Genomic DNA, 14,653 nt, shown 5'->3' with positions numbered 1-14,653 from the left:
GACTGGGCGCGTGATCTTGGGCATCTAAGAGGCTGGAGGCAGGGGTGGGGGCTGTCTTTCCCTCCAAACCCCACAGCGCAGCTGTCATGGATATTTCTAACTTGCCTGGAGTCCCAGACATTTATGGATGTGATGCCTGCAATGGGTAGGGGTCAGGGGGCAGGGGAGGGACATAAAGAGCTTCACTCCCAGGGATCTTAGTGGAGTTCTGCTGCCAGGCAGGCAGATTCATCCATTCCACAAGTATTTTTTGATAGTCTGTCACGTGCCGGGCACTCTCCTATGGGCTGGGGACATCATGGTGAATAGAGGTGACCTGCCCTCTTGCCTCACAGAGCTTATGTTCTAGTGGGGGAGGCAGAACATAAATAAGGGGGAAAGGCTACTTTCACCATAATCCCTCTTCCCCCCAAAAAACCAATAATGGTATGGGAAGTAGCCGAGGTGGTGGGGGTTCTTTAGTTGGGGTGGGCAGGGAAGGTCAGGTGGTGACACGTGAACTGTGCCTGAATAATGAGGAGCCATCACATGGAGACCTGAGGGAAGAACCTTCCATAAGCGGTTGGATGAGATGCTTGTTGTCAGCTCACACCCTCACTGGATTCTGGATCAAAGTTGCTGAAGTCAGTCAGAGAACTAGAGGTGACCTAGAGGAGCAGGAAGGCAGATTCTCTCTCCGGGGGGACCATGGTTCATCTTCCACCCCAACAGACAGGGAGAAGGAGATATCCTACGTCCAGGTAGAAGGGGAATGGCTCCCTTACCCAGCTGGAGGATAAAAGAGTCATGTGAATAGATAACTTGCTGAAGCCCCTTCCTCTAGGAAGCCTTCTTTGATTGCTAAGGGCCACAGAGGCTTGGCTCACCCCATCTCTTACAGCTGACAGAACCACTCAGTTCAGAGTTGGTGGTTCTCTCACGGTTTGACCCTGAGAGCTGTTCCCCCAGCTTGGCCAGGAGCCCAGTCTCCTAGGTCCTCTCTGTATTCACCCAAAGGCTCCCAATGCGATGTGTGCAGTGACTGGATAGCTGGGGCTTCTTGTCCTGAGCCCCTGCCCCAGCGCACCCTCAGATGTAACTGAGGGCCAACGGTCAAGTGCTTTGGTTTCTAATCTCACCCCACTCATGAGTGAATCAACCATTCACCCATCAAATTTTTTTTCCTTGAGCTTTTACTGTGTTCCAGGCCCTGTACCTGGCGCCAAGGGGACTGTAAAGTAGAGCTAACTCGCCCTGCGCCCGGCACCCAGGGAGCTCAAAGTTCTTGCTGTTTCTCTGTTTTCAACCCCGAGCTCCACTATCCGTGAGAGGAATGAGCCCAACTCCCGGAGCCCCGGTATCTGCCTGGCCTCTTCCCCTGACCTGGGCCGGGCCCCCAGAGCCGCGGAGAACTTGTGGCAGCGGGAACGCGGCGCGTCCCTGGGCCACATCTGGCTGAGCGGTCGCGCGCGTGTCACTAAGACGCTCATTCAACGGCGCAGCTGTCACCATAACAACCGGAGCGAGGGAATCCTGGCGACGGCTGCGGGCAGGGGGCGGGGGCGGCGGCCGCTGGAGGAAGCCGGCGGGGGCGCCCAGCACGCCCCGCGCTCCACAGAGCCCCGCTCCATGCGGACCCGCCGGCGGGAGGGCGCCACGCACGTCGCCGCAGCGGCCGTCCCCGCGGGCGGGGACCGAGCCAGCCGCCGAGCCGCCCGGCGCTCCCGCCGGGAGCCCTGACTCTATGGCCCGGGGGGAGCGCGCCGGAGCCTCCGCGCCGCCCATCACCAGCGGGAACCCGAGCGCCAGCCCGAGGAACAGGGGAGCCCCGGGCGCCGCCGGCCCCGGCCCAGGGGCCCGCCCGCGGCCCCCGCCCCGGGGAATGGCAGGCAGGTAGCCGGCTCGCGCGAGGACTGCCGCGGCGGGCAGGCCCTGCCGAGGACGGCGCGGCCCCGAGAGAAGGAGGAGAGCGGCGGCCCGCCCGCCCCCGGCCGCAGCCCCGGCACGGCCCTCCCCCGGCGGCGCGCGCTCGCGCGCGCACCCATCCGCACACCGTACCTCCGCTCCTGCCCAGCCTCTCCTGCCCCCCGCGAGTGCCGAACCCCCTGGGGCCGGATGCCATGGGTAACAACTTCTCCAGTATCCCCTCTCTGCCCCGAGGAAACCCGAGCCGGGCGCCGCGGGGCCATCCCCAAACCCTCAAAGGTAAGGAAGGCTCCGCCGGGCCGGGCGCAGCCGGAGGACTGGGACGCAGGTGGAGGGCAGGGAGATGTTGGACAGGTGTAGTTCGGGAGGACGGGCAGGTGCCACCTGTTGTGCGTATTTGGAGACTCGAGGTGCGCATCTGGCCCTAGAGGTGGGCCAGGGGTGGGGGGGGGCTGCTGGTGGTGATGTTGGAAACCGAGGGGATGGCGTTCCGTGGGGTCTGCGCAGTTTTCTCTGCCAGCACTGGGAACGTCACTGGAGTTAACTCAGGCCATGATGCTAGGCTAGCGTGCAGGCGTTGGGAAGGGCATTTGCCCAGTGGGTAGGGGAGTGTGGCAGGATGCTCAGGCTGGCCAGCTGTGCTTTTCAAGGGAGGCATCTCAGTCTCCTTTTTTAATCTGCCCAGGGCTGGAGAGGTCACGCTGGAAGCACTAGTTGCATTTCCAAATGGACGGTCTTAAAGATCCAGGACTGACTTACAGCAGCCTGGAAGAAGGGGCCAAAGCTGATGGCCTCTGGAGTCCTCTGCAGCTGTTGACTTTCTGCATCCACAGACTCAGCTTGTTTTCCGGTTCCTCCAAAGGCCAGATGTCCAGCTGGAACCTTAGAAAGGAAAGGCTGGGAGCCTTGAAAGAGAGGAACATTTACCAGGAATGTCTTTGCTGTCTAAATCCCCAGACCTACCCAGCACCCGCAGGGAGGCCCTAGGCCCTGTCCTCAGCCCTGAGGCTTCCAGTGCTGTCTCTGACCTTTGCAAGACCCAACTGGGTCCTCCCAGGCCCTCAGACCCCACTGATACCCTTCAGGAAGCTGCTTTTCTATCACCCTTGGAACCAGCTAGCACTTGTCCTGGGCATTCTGATGACTAAGAGCTAGGAAGGGAAGCCCCTGGTCTTCCACAAAGAACCACCCACTTCTTCAGTCCCTTGGGTTGTGAGAAGGATAATAGTCATACCCCTTGACAAAGTGTTAAAGTTTACAAAGAACTTTCACAAACACCTGTTCATGTGAGGGAGGAAACTGCTCTGGGTAGTCAGCAAAACTAATCGAACCCATTTTACAGTGGAGGAGAACCAATGCTTGTTTTATGTTCCTGAAGCCAGCGAGAGGCAGAGCGAGCCTGCAGAGCTGTATCTTCTGACTTGGAATTCTGTCCTCTCTTTCGCTGGACATTTAACTTTCCAGACTGGGAGAGAGGAGAGACAGGACCACTGTTCAGCGTTCTAACTCCAAACCTTTCAGAACTTCCACTCTCACTCGGTTTGGGAAAATCAGTGGGTTTGTTGTGTCTTTCTGGAAATTAATATGGTGGTACATGTCAATCTTTTTCGTAAAATAACACATTCATTGGCCTTGTGATTCTCCTTAGAGGAACTGATCCCGGCAAAATGGAGATCCAGGCAAATACTTATGCATCAGGTGAAGATGTTCACGACAGTGTTATTTATACTCGGAAAACAACCTAAATGCCCTGTAATCATGGTATATCCTCTGGGTGGAGTATTATGCAATCTTTAAAATTGTATTTTTGAAGAATATTTGATGACTTGGGAAAATGCTCAGTGCAGCATAATGACAGTTGAAAAAAGCAAGATACAAAGTTGTATAGGCTGTGAGAGCCCAATTTTGTTAAAAAAATATGAATGCAAAAAAAAAAAAAAATCAAACCTTGGAAAGTTTCCAAAATGGTAACAATGGTTTTCCTCTGGGAAATGGGATCATGTAAGATTTTTTCTTTTCTTTTTTATACTTCACTCTTTTTAAAAAATTTCTACAATAAGCAAGTATTTTTTTATCATCAGAAATAAGCTGTAAGTATTAACATGGATAAAGACTATTTCTGAGTATTGGAAACAGATTCCTAATGATGGAGGAACCTGTGGACATCCTCCTGTTCAATGTCCTCTCTCACAAGTGAGAAGAATGAAGGGAAGGGAGAGTGATTTGCCCAGTTACTCAGTGCATCAGATGGTGAAGTTGGGCTGAACCCTTCAAGGATAGGGCAGCTGGGCCAGTGAGTTGACTTGGGGTTTAATTGCTCACAAACTGCCCCAAGAAGGCTGGCCTGCTCCATCCCTGACCCTAGGGAAGCCCAGAGAAGGCTTTGGTAATTGTACCCCTTTTTACCTAAAATGTGGAATTGTGGGGATGTGAGGTCTCCATGGCTAGGGTCTTCAGCAAGGGAGGGAAGGGGCAGGGGAGGGTCTGGGATCCTCCTACCTCCCTGCCCCCACCCCAACTTCCTCCTCTGCCTGACTCCCCACCTCTGTGGCCTGGGAAACCTCCCTTATGCTGCCTCCCTGCTTTACAGGGATCAGTTTCTTCTTCTAGGGCACTAAATTGTGGTGAAATTCTCCCCCTAACTGTCTCCCTCCCTCTGCCCATCTCCCTTCAGGCTTGATTTACCAGAATCCACTCTCTTCTCCCTTCCCACACACCTACAGGAGGTGGCCATGAGAATTTTGATTCTGCTCCTTCCAAGCCTGAAATGAAGGATTAGAGTGTGCCCATGACGGCCATCTATGGGTGCCCTCTGTCCCTTGCCCAGGTTCCACTGATCCTGACTTCTCCCCACCCTAATAAAGCCATCAGCTTTATTCTGTGATTGTTTTAGTGTCCATTCCAAATTCCCTTCTAACTGTATCAGCATTGACCTAGTAGTCTTCTCTGATATATCACTGGTCATCCAGAATTCCATTCCAATTCTATTGGTGTTGACCTCGATCCTGGCTGTGATTCTAAGCCTGTCCACCCAGACTTCTGCGCAGATTGCTTATGTACTCACCCTGAATCCAGCTCTAATTCATATCAGTATCTATCTTAGAAATTTGCTGGGGGTGAGGAACTCTCGATTTTTTTCTCTCCTTCTATAATTGCAATCTCTATTGATTCCTTACCATTTTAATTAAAACAACTGGAAGGGGTCTGGCATAATAGGGACCCTGGGACACACTGGAGAGCTAAGATTGGTCTGGCTGTCAGTCTGACATAAAATGAAGCCCGTCCATCACCTCTCAGGTGGTAGACTTTGGTGTTCTCCTTGGAGACACACTGACTTCATTGTTGGTGATTCCCACTGCGGTCTGAACAGTGTTGGTCTAGGAGTATCCAGGAGAGAGATCCAAGGCATAGCTCTGGGCTTAGGACCAAGAGACAGTTACAAGGAGTTGCTATGTGCCTGGCCTAGAGGTGAGGGCTTCTGACATCCCTGTACATTCATAGGCTGAAGATCTATCTGAAAAGGCAAGGCAGGTTTGAGCTGGACATGGACGGAACTGCAGAAACTGGATAGGTGACAAGGGGTGCAGCAGGCGTGCTAGGGTATGGAGAAGAGGGTTGGGAAAGAGACGTACAGCAGAGGCTTGGAGGTGGGAATCAGTAGCTGTGTGTCTATATTCTCAATGAGGGGCACAGGGTAACTGGGGCAAGGGGCTCATGCTTCATGGAGACAAATACAGAGAATAAAGAAATTCCTCCTTTCCCAGTTCTTTCTGAGTGCCTGCTTGCTTGGTGTATGTGTTGAGGGGAAGGTAACTAGGAAAACCCTGTGGAGGGCTATCCAGCCCCAGTGGTCACCTATAGATGAGGATTGGATGGGCCACCTCCCATCTTTTTTTTTTTAAATTGTAGTGAAATTTACATGAAATCTACCATTGTAATATTTTATTTATTTTTTGTTTTATATATTTTAGAAAGAGAGTGAAGGAAAGAGAGTGGGGGAAGGGGCAGAGGGAGAGAATCTTTAAGCAGACTCCCTGCTGAGCACAGAGCCCAACGTGGGGCTCAGTCCCACGACCCATGAGATTATGACCTGAGCCAAAACCAAGAGTCGGACACTTAACCGGCTGAGCCGCCCAGGTGCCCTCATTTTAGCATTTTAAAGCGTACAGTCCAGTGACATTTAGTACATTCGCAGTGTTGTACAACCACCACCTCTATCAAGTTCCAGAACATTTTCATCACCTCAAGGGGAAAGCCTGTACCCAGTAAGCAGTCACTCCCCATAACCTCCTCCCCTGAATCCTTCGCTAAGAATGCTGCCCAGAAACACTGACCTAGGAAGTGGTGGCACTGGGACTTCTACCCAGAACACCAGAGCCCACGGGGGAGAACACATTGGGGCTTTCTTTTCCCTGACCCTCCGGGATGGCATGTGCTCACTGCCAAGATACGCACATTGAGGGTCAGGCACTGGCTCTCAATCACAGAGGCCAAGATGGAGGCAAGAGCAAGAAGAGTGGGGGGAGGAGGGCAGGAGCTGGGCGCTGCCCAGGAGATGCCAGGGATGCCTCTATCCTGGTGTGCCAGCTGCCTGGGCCTATTTCTTGTTGGTCTGTGACTCTCCCAAGGGCTAGAGGCTTAGGGGCTGCTTATCACTGAACTGGTTGCTTTGGCAACCCTGGGCAGGATGCAAGTGGTCTCCGTGGTAACGCCTGGGAAACCTGCCTATGGGGATGGAGGGAAATGGACTGGCCAGCGGTCAGGCAGGGTGGCGCAGGCCGAGGTGGGCTAGGCTGCTGAGATCAAAGGCCTTTGGGGAGGGTCAAGCTTATGGAATAGCCTGGGCTGCCTGTTGGCTATTCCCCAGCAAGCCAGAGTCCAGAGGCCCAGGGGAACTGGGGGCCTGCCTGGCGATGCCAAAGGCACCAATGCCCAGGAAGTGGGAGGAGATGGGGGTGAGAGTGGGAAGGTGGGGAGAATATAGCTTCTGGATGACAGATCCAGCTACAGGGTTTATTAAAAGATGCTTATCAGAGGTCATTACCCAGATCCTGCTGTTTTGGGAAATGAGCAGGTGCTGACGCCTGTGGGGAGCTGGGCAGGGAGAAAAGGTCTGGGAGAGGAGAAGGAAATAGATAAGAGTCACTGGCAGGCAGGTGGGAGGCCTTGGTTTTCTCTCTGCTGTAGCTGCAATTGGGGGTAGGCCGGGCTCTGCACTGGGCTCTGGAACTGAGGTTCTCCTAGGGTGAGAGTTGGGGTTCCAGGAATGCTCTGATGGGAAGGGCTCATTCTGTTGTTTAACAAATGCATACTGAGCATTGACGATGGGCCAGACACTCTCGTAGGCATGAGAATACAGTGGTGTACAAAATAGATGAGCGTTTGCTGCCACGGCTGCCATGAAGCTTCCCCTCCGGTGGAGAGACAGATGGGGAGAAAAATGACAAATGAACAAAAATACATCAGAATACGATAATAAGTACTAACATGCTATGTGCTGGAGTCTGTACTAAGCTCTTTACACCTATTATCTCATTTATTTTTCTAAAAGATTTTATTTATTATTTTAAAGAGAGAGAGGGTGTGTGTGTACGTGAGTGGGTGGAGGGGCAGAGGGAGAGAATCCCAAGCCAACTCCACGCCGAGCACAGAGCTGGATGCAGGGCCCAATCCCATGACCCTGAGATCATGACCTAAGCCAAAATCAAGAGTTAGACGCTCAGTCGACTCAGCCACCCAGGCGCCCCTTACCTCATGTAATTTTTAAAACAACCTTGTGAAGGAAGTATGATTATCAACCCCATTTATGGATGGATAAACTGAAGCTTAGAGGTTAAGCAACTTGCTCAAAGTCAAATGGCTGATATGAGGTGGAGCTGGGATTCTGGCCAAAATCTTTCTGATTTTGAAGCTACTGTTCTCTCTTTCTCTTTTTAATACAGGCATACTTAGGAGATATTGTGGATTGTGTTGCAGATCTCTGCAATAAAGTGAATATTTTAATAAAGTGAGTCAAATGAATTTTTTGGTTTCTTAGTGCATATGAAAGTTGTGTTTATGCTATACTGTAGTCTATTAAGTGTGCAGTAGCATTATGTCTAAAAAACAGTGTATGTACCTTAATTAAAAATATTTTATTGCTAAAAAAAGTGCTAACCATCACCAGAGCTTTCAGTGAGTTGTGTTCTTGCTGGTGGAGGGTGTTGCCTTGATGTTGATGACTGCTGACTGATCAGGGTGGTGGCTGCTGAAGGTTCAGGGTGATTGTGGCAGTTTCTTTCTTTTTCTTTTTAAGATTTTATTTATTTGAGAGAGACCGTGAGTTTGGGGAGGGAAGGAGGGAGAGAATTTTCAAGCAGACTCCTTGCTGAGCGTGGAGCCCGACACAGGGCTCGATCCCACGACCTAGGAGATCATGACCTGAAACCAAGAGTCAGACGCTTAACCAACTGAGCCACCCAGGTGCCCCTGTGGCATTTTCTTAGAATAAGACAACAATGAAATTTGCTGCATCAATTGACTCTTCCTTTAACGAATGATTTCTCTGTAGCATGTGCTGTAGCATGTGCTAATTTGATAGCACTTTACCCACAGGAGAACTTTTTTCAAAATTGGAGTCAACCCTCTCGAACCCTACTGCTGCTGCTTTATCCACCAAGTTTATGTAATATTCTAAGTCCTTTGTTGTCCTTTCAACAATCTCCACAGCATCTTAAGAAACCACTTTGTTCATCCATAAGAAGCAGCTCCTCATCTGTTAAAAGTTTTATCACGAGATTGCAGCAATTCAGTCCCATCTTCAGGCTCCACTTCTTATTCTAGTTTTCTTGCTATTTCCATCCCATCTGCAGTTATGTCCTCCACTGAAGTCTTGAACTTCTCAGAGGTATCCATGACGGTTGGCACCTTGTTCCAAACTCCTGTTAATGCTAACATTTTGACCTCTTTCCATCAATCATAAATATTCTTAATGGCATCTAGAATGGTGAATCCTTTCCAGAAGGTTTTCTATTGACTTTGCCCAGATTGATCAGAAGAATCACTATCCTTGGCAGCTACAGCCTTATGGAATGCATTTCTTAAATAATAAGACTTGAAAGTCAAAATGACTCCTTGCTCCATGAGCTGCAGAATGGAGGTTGTGTCAGCAGGCATGAAAACAACATACATCTTGTTGTCCATCTCCATCAGAGCTCTTGGGTAACCAGATGCATTGTCAACAAACCATAATATTTTGAAAGGAATCTTTTTTTCTGAGCAGTAGTTCTCAACAGTGAACTTAAAATATTCAGTAAACCATGTAGTAAACAGATCTAGGCTTTGTTGCTCCATTTATAGCACACAGGCAGAATAGATTTAGCATGATTCTTGAGGGGCCTAGGATTTTCAGAATAGTCAATGGGCACTGGCTTCAGCTTAAAGCCTCCAGTTGCATTAGTCCCTAATAAGAGAGTCAGCCTGTCCTTTGGAGCTTTGAAACCAGGCACTGATTTCTCCTCTCTAGCTATGAAATTCCTAGATGGCATCTTCTCTAATAGAAGGCTCTTTCGTCTACATGGAAAATCTGCTGTTGGGTGTAGCCACCTTCGAGGATGATCTTAGCTGGATCTTCTGGATTCCTTGCTGCGGCTTCTACAGCAGCACCTGCTGCTTCACCTTGCACGTTTATGTTGTGGCGATGGCTTCTCTCTTCAACCCTCGAGAACCCACCTCTGCTAGCTTCAAGCTTTTCTTCTCCAGCTTCCTCACCTCCCTCAGCCTTCGCAGCATTGAAGAGTCAGGGCCTTGCTCTGGATGAGGCTTTGGCTTTAAGAACATGTTGTGGTTGGTTTGATCGTCTGTTCAGACCACCAAAACTCCCTCCATATCTGCCATCAGACTGTTTTGCTTTCATATCGTTCATGTGTTCACTGGGGTAGCACTTGCAATTTCCTTCAAGACCTTCTCTTTTGCACTCACAGCTTGGCTAACTGTTTGGCACAAGAGGCTTTGCTTTCCCTATCTCCCACTTTCCTCACTAAGCTTAATCAGTGTTAGCTTTTGATTCAAAGTGAGAGGTGCAAGACTCTTCCTTGCACTTGAACACTTAGAGGCCAATGCGGGGTTGTCAATTGGCCAAATTTCCATATTGTTGTTGGTAGATCAGTCAGAACACATACAACATTTATTGGTTAAGTTTGCTGTCTTATAGGGGTGTGGTTGGTGACACCCCCGAAAGATAACCGATCACAGGTCACCATAATAAATATAATAATAATGCAAAAGTTTGAAATATTGCGAGAATTACCAAAATGTGACACAGAGACACGAAATGATCAAATACTGTTGGAAAAGGGCACCGGTGGACTTGCTGGATGCAAGGTTGCCACAAATCTTCAATTTGTAAAAAAAAAAAACTCAGTATCTGCAAAGTGCAGTGAAGTGAAGCACCATAAAACGAGGTATGCCTGTAACCTCTTTCTTTAGAACAGTTTTAGATTTACAGGATTATTGCAAAATAATATGGGGAGTTTCCAGATACCCTGTATCTGGTTTCCCCATTATTAACATTTTAGTATGGAAAATTTGTGACAAATAATGAACCAATATCCATACACTGTTATTAACTAATGTCTGTACTTTATTCAGATTGCCTTCGTTTTCCCAATGTTCTTTTTCTGTACCAGGATCCCATCCAGGATATCACATTATATTTTTAGGTACCATCTTACATATTTAGTTGTCATGTTTTCTTAGGCTCCTAAGATAATTTCTCATGCTTTCTTTGTTTTTGGTGACCTTGACAGTTTTGAGGATTGCTGGTTAAGTATCTTATACACTGCCCCTTTCTTGGGATTTCTCTGATGTTCTTCTCATGATTAGATTGCTGTATAGGTTTTGGAGAGAGAGACCATAAAGGTGAAGTGCCATTTTCATCACATATCAACGATGTGTGCAATCAACATGATTTATCCCCGGTGAAGTTGACCTTGATCACTTGGCTGAGGTAGTGCTTGTCTGATTGCTTCATTGTAAAGTTAAAGTTATACTTTTCTCCCCTTTCCGTATTGCACTCTTTGGAAGAAAGTCCCTTAGCACAGCCCTCACTTAAGGGGTGGGAGTTATACTTCATTCCCTGAGGCCCGAGCACTACTTTATTTTATTTTAATTTTTTAAAAAAGATCTTATTTATTTATTTGAAAGAGAGTGAGTGAGAAAGAGCACATGAGCACGGGGAGGGAGAGAAGCAGACTCCTCTGCTGAGCAGGGAGCCCGATGTGGGGCTGGATCCCAGGACCCTGGGATCATGACCTGAGCCAAAGGCAGACGCTTAACTGACTGAGCCAGCCAGTGTTCCCCACCAAGCACTACTTTAACTACTCTGTCACCTATTTCTTTAGTTACCTGGTCAGTTATAACATCAGTTACATGTGGATAAGGGCTGTGAAAGAGAAGACTGTGGAGCCAGTGGGGGAGCTTGATGTGGTCCTGGGGTCTGGGAAGCTTTCTCTAGGGAAGTGATCTGAGGATGAGTAAGGCTTGGCTTTATGTTCTTAGAGGGGTGCTCCTGGCCTATTGGGTGTGGAACTGTTCATTTAGCACCCCTGTCCCCTGCCTGTTCAATGCCACTGGCCACCTTAAATGTCACTGTGACATAAAAAAAAAAAAGCTCTCCCAAGGTTTTCTTTTCTTTTTTCTTTTAGTTCTAGTATAGTTAACATAGTGTTACATTAGTTCCAGGTGTACCATATAACAATTCAGCAATTCTAGAATTACTCAATGCTCATCAAGATAAGTGTACTCTTAATTCCCTTCACCTCTTCACCCATCCTTCCACCCACCTCCCCTCTGGTAACCATCTGTTCTCTCAAGTTAAGATCTCCTATATTTTTAAAAGCACCCCAAAGGGGGCAGTGCCACCCCTAATTGAGAGCTTTGAGCTGGGTGTGGAGAGCAGCAGTGAAGACTTCCTGGCAGGGGGCCTAGCATAAGCCCTCGTGCTTGAGGGCAGAGTTTAGAGTTGGCTCCTGCTAACTGTGGGGGCGATGAGCCCAGGCCCATGTCATCCTGACCCTCTGGGCCAAGGAGCTTTCAGCAGAAAAATCATTAAAAGACCACTGCCTTGTCTCTCTTCCGTGGTCACAGAGGCTGTCTGTGCAGGGCTGGGGCAGCAGGAGGAGAGAGGGTCTTTCCTGGGCTGCAGGAAAGGTCGAGGGAAGTGTGTCTGCTGGCTTGTCTGTGTGGCTTTCTTTGCCTCGGGTGCCCCGGAATGCCAGCCTGGCTACCCCAGAGGCTGGGGAGGGGACAACGAAAAGGGAGAACGTCGCCAGGAGGAGGTGTTGTCTTACGATAAGGGTGGTGGCAGGTCCACACGCTCCTGGCTTTCACCTTCATCTTTCCCCTGTGGCTTGCCCTGGTTTCTCCCCAGCATCCACTGAAAGGCGGATCTGCTCCAGGGGATGGGTCAGTCTAGAGTGTGTGTCCATCCAGTGAGGGTGTCCATCCAGGTGCCTCTGAGAGTGAGGGGAGGAGGCACTTTGCCTTGATCAGAGTAAGTAAAACTGCAAGGATGCTCCAGCTGATTTACTTCATGTGCTGGTGCCCTCTTGGTGCCCGACATGGAGCTGGGTATGGAGAACTGAGATGTGAATACTGGGCATCGGGTCTGCCCTTGAGGTGCTCACAGCCCAGCCTTATTTAATTCAGACATCCATCTGTATAGACAGAAGGGTCCTGGAGCCCTTTTTCTCCTCTATGTCTGCTTTCTTTTCCTTTCCCTTTCTTTCCCTGGTCTTCCCAGCAAATGCTCCTTGGAACACATTCTCCCTGGGGCTAGAAGAGTGGCAGGTGGTCAGGTGGAAGGGCCGGTGGCCCCTGATTTTGAACATCAGAACCCAAATATACCATAGAGACTCTTTTGTTCCTGCCTCCTTTCTCAGCCCCAGTTTGGGGTTCTCAGTCCTGGAGAGGGAAAGTGACTTGACCAAGATCATACAGCTGAATTGGACCAGGTGGTATTGTGGTCTCAAGGCTCTGACCTTGCAGGATGCTAATGCTCTCCAGAGTTGGCAGAAGTAAACTCCAGAGGGACAGCCTGAATGCTTGCCCCTGCCGTGCTATGTGTTGTCCATAGGGGAACTACTGAAGGGCTTTAAATGGAACAGTGACAAAATCACTTCAGTGTCTTAGAAAATTCTGGGGCAAGAGAGGAGCAGGGCAGGGCCAGGCAGGAGGCTTGTGCAGACCACCAGGAGAGGAGACAGGTGTGGCGTCTGCCAGGAGGGGGCAGTGAGCAGTGAGGCCAGGGGATTGACTTCAGGTTGAAGATTTGGAGGTGGCGAGGGAGATAAGAGGAGCTGCTTGTGTGGATACATCTCTGGGGATTCTGACTTCCAAGGTAGTGGTCAGGGAAACACCCAGTGACCCGGCCTGGAAGAGCTTGCATGCACAGGGGAGGGTGAGCCTCTTGGGAGGTCAGGTGTGTGCGATGTGTGGGTGTTCCCTTGAGTGCTGTGCCCCACCCAAGCTTTGAGGTCTTAGAGCCAGGAGGAGAGACAGGTGAGCAGGGCATGGCTGGCCCTGGGCTCTTAACTCCATCTCTACCACCTGGGAAACCATCAATAATTAATATTCCCTCTGCCTGTCACAGGTGGCTCCTGCAGAGAGGGAGAGGCAGGGTGCTGGCACCTGTGGGGTGATGTGCACCTGGCTTCTGCTGGCCTCTGAGCCAGGGGCCTTCAGTCCTGATGTAGCCAGGCTTTCTCAGGTGGCTCCTTGCTCCCAGTGTACACACACAAACCATGAAAGGTGGCCATAAATCAGCCGGGACAGGCCAAGGTTGCTCTGGTTTTCCCAGAGTGAGATCAAAGCCCCAGACCTTCACCCTGGGGCTCTGTACTTATTAAATTACTAAACTGTCAAGGGAGGGGAAAGCGGAAGGGATTGGATAGATGGCCATATAGTAAAACAGAATGCAGAAGAATGGGCTGAGAAATGAAGCAGCAGGTGGTGCAGATCACTCTTCAAGACAGAGATTTCATTTCCTTTGGATATACCTCCAGAAGCAAGAATTGCTTGGTAGTTCTACTTTTAATTTTTTGAGGAACCTCCATACTGTTTTCCAAAATTGCTGCACCAGTTTGCATTCTCACCAACAATGCACAAGAGTTCCCTTTTCTTCACGTCCTCATCAATATTTGTTATCCGTCTTTTTGATAAGAAATGTCCTAACATGTGTGAGGTGGTATCTCATTGTGGTTTTGATTTGCATTTCCCTGATGATTCGTGATGTTGAACACCTTTTCATGTACCTATTGGCCATTTGTATGTCTTCTTTGGAAAAATTACTCTTCAGGTCCTTTGTCCTTTTTTAAATTGAGTTACTATTATTATTTTCTTGTTTTTGAGTTGTAAGAGTTCATTATATATTTTGGAGGTTAACCCCTTATCAGACATATGATTTGCAGATATTTCCTCCCAATCCTTAGGTTGCCTTTTTATTTTGTTGATTGGTTCCTTTGCTGTGCAGAAACTTTTTGTTTGATATAGTCTTACTTGTTTATTTTTTTTTTCTTTCATTGCCTGTGCTTTTGGGATCCTATCCAAAAAATTATTGTCGAGACCAATGTCAAGCTTTTTCCCATGTTTTCTTCCAGGGGCTTATAGTTTTAGGTCTTATGTTTAAGTCTTTAATCCATTTTAGGTTCATTTTTATATATGATGTAAGATAAAGGTCCAGTTTAATTCTTTTGTTTGTGGATACACAGTT

The 14,653-nt window shown here is 49.1% G+C and overlaps 1 protein-coding gene across 1 annotated transcript in view; it reads left to right on the top strand.

Annotated features, from left to right (window-relative positions):
* The first annotated feature begins 1,723 nt into the window (after window positions 1-1,723).
* The window catches only part of NEURL1 (neuralized E3 ubiquitin protein ligase 1), a 75,190-nt gene continuing 62,260 nt past the window's right edge, over window positions 1,724-14,653 (top strand). Inside the window, exons 1-2 of the mRNA XM_028098969.2 lie at window positions 1,724-1,872; window positions 2,054-2,184. Coding sequence (XP_027954770.2) covers window positions 1,724-1,872; window positions 2,054-2,184 — 280 coding nt within the window. The remainder of the gene's footprint in view (window positions 1,873-2,053; window positions 2,185-14,653) is intronic.

This window comes from Eumetopias jubatus, unplaced genomic scaffold (genome assembly GCF_037043125.1).
Source record: "Eumetopias jubatus isolate StellerSeaLion01/CBP00866 unplaced genomic scaffold, mEumJub1_p1.0 scaffold_17, whole genome shotgun sequence".
In the NCBI taxonomy this organism is placed as follows: Eukaryota; Metazoa; Chordata; class Mammalia; order Carnivora; family Otariidae; genus Eumetopias; species Eumetopias jubatus.
This window is presented reverse-complemented; position numbering and strand designations above follow the sequence as displayed.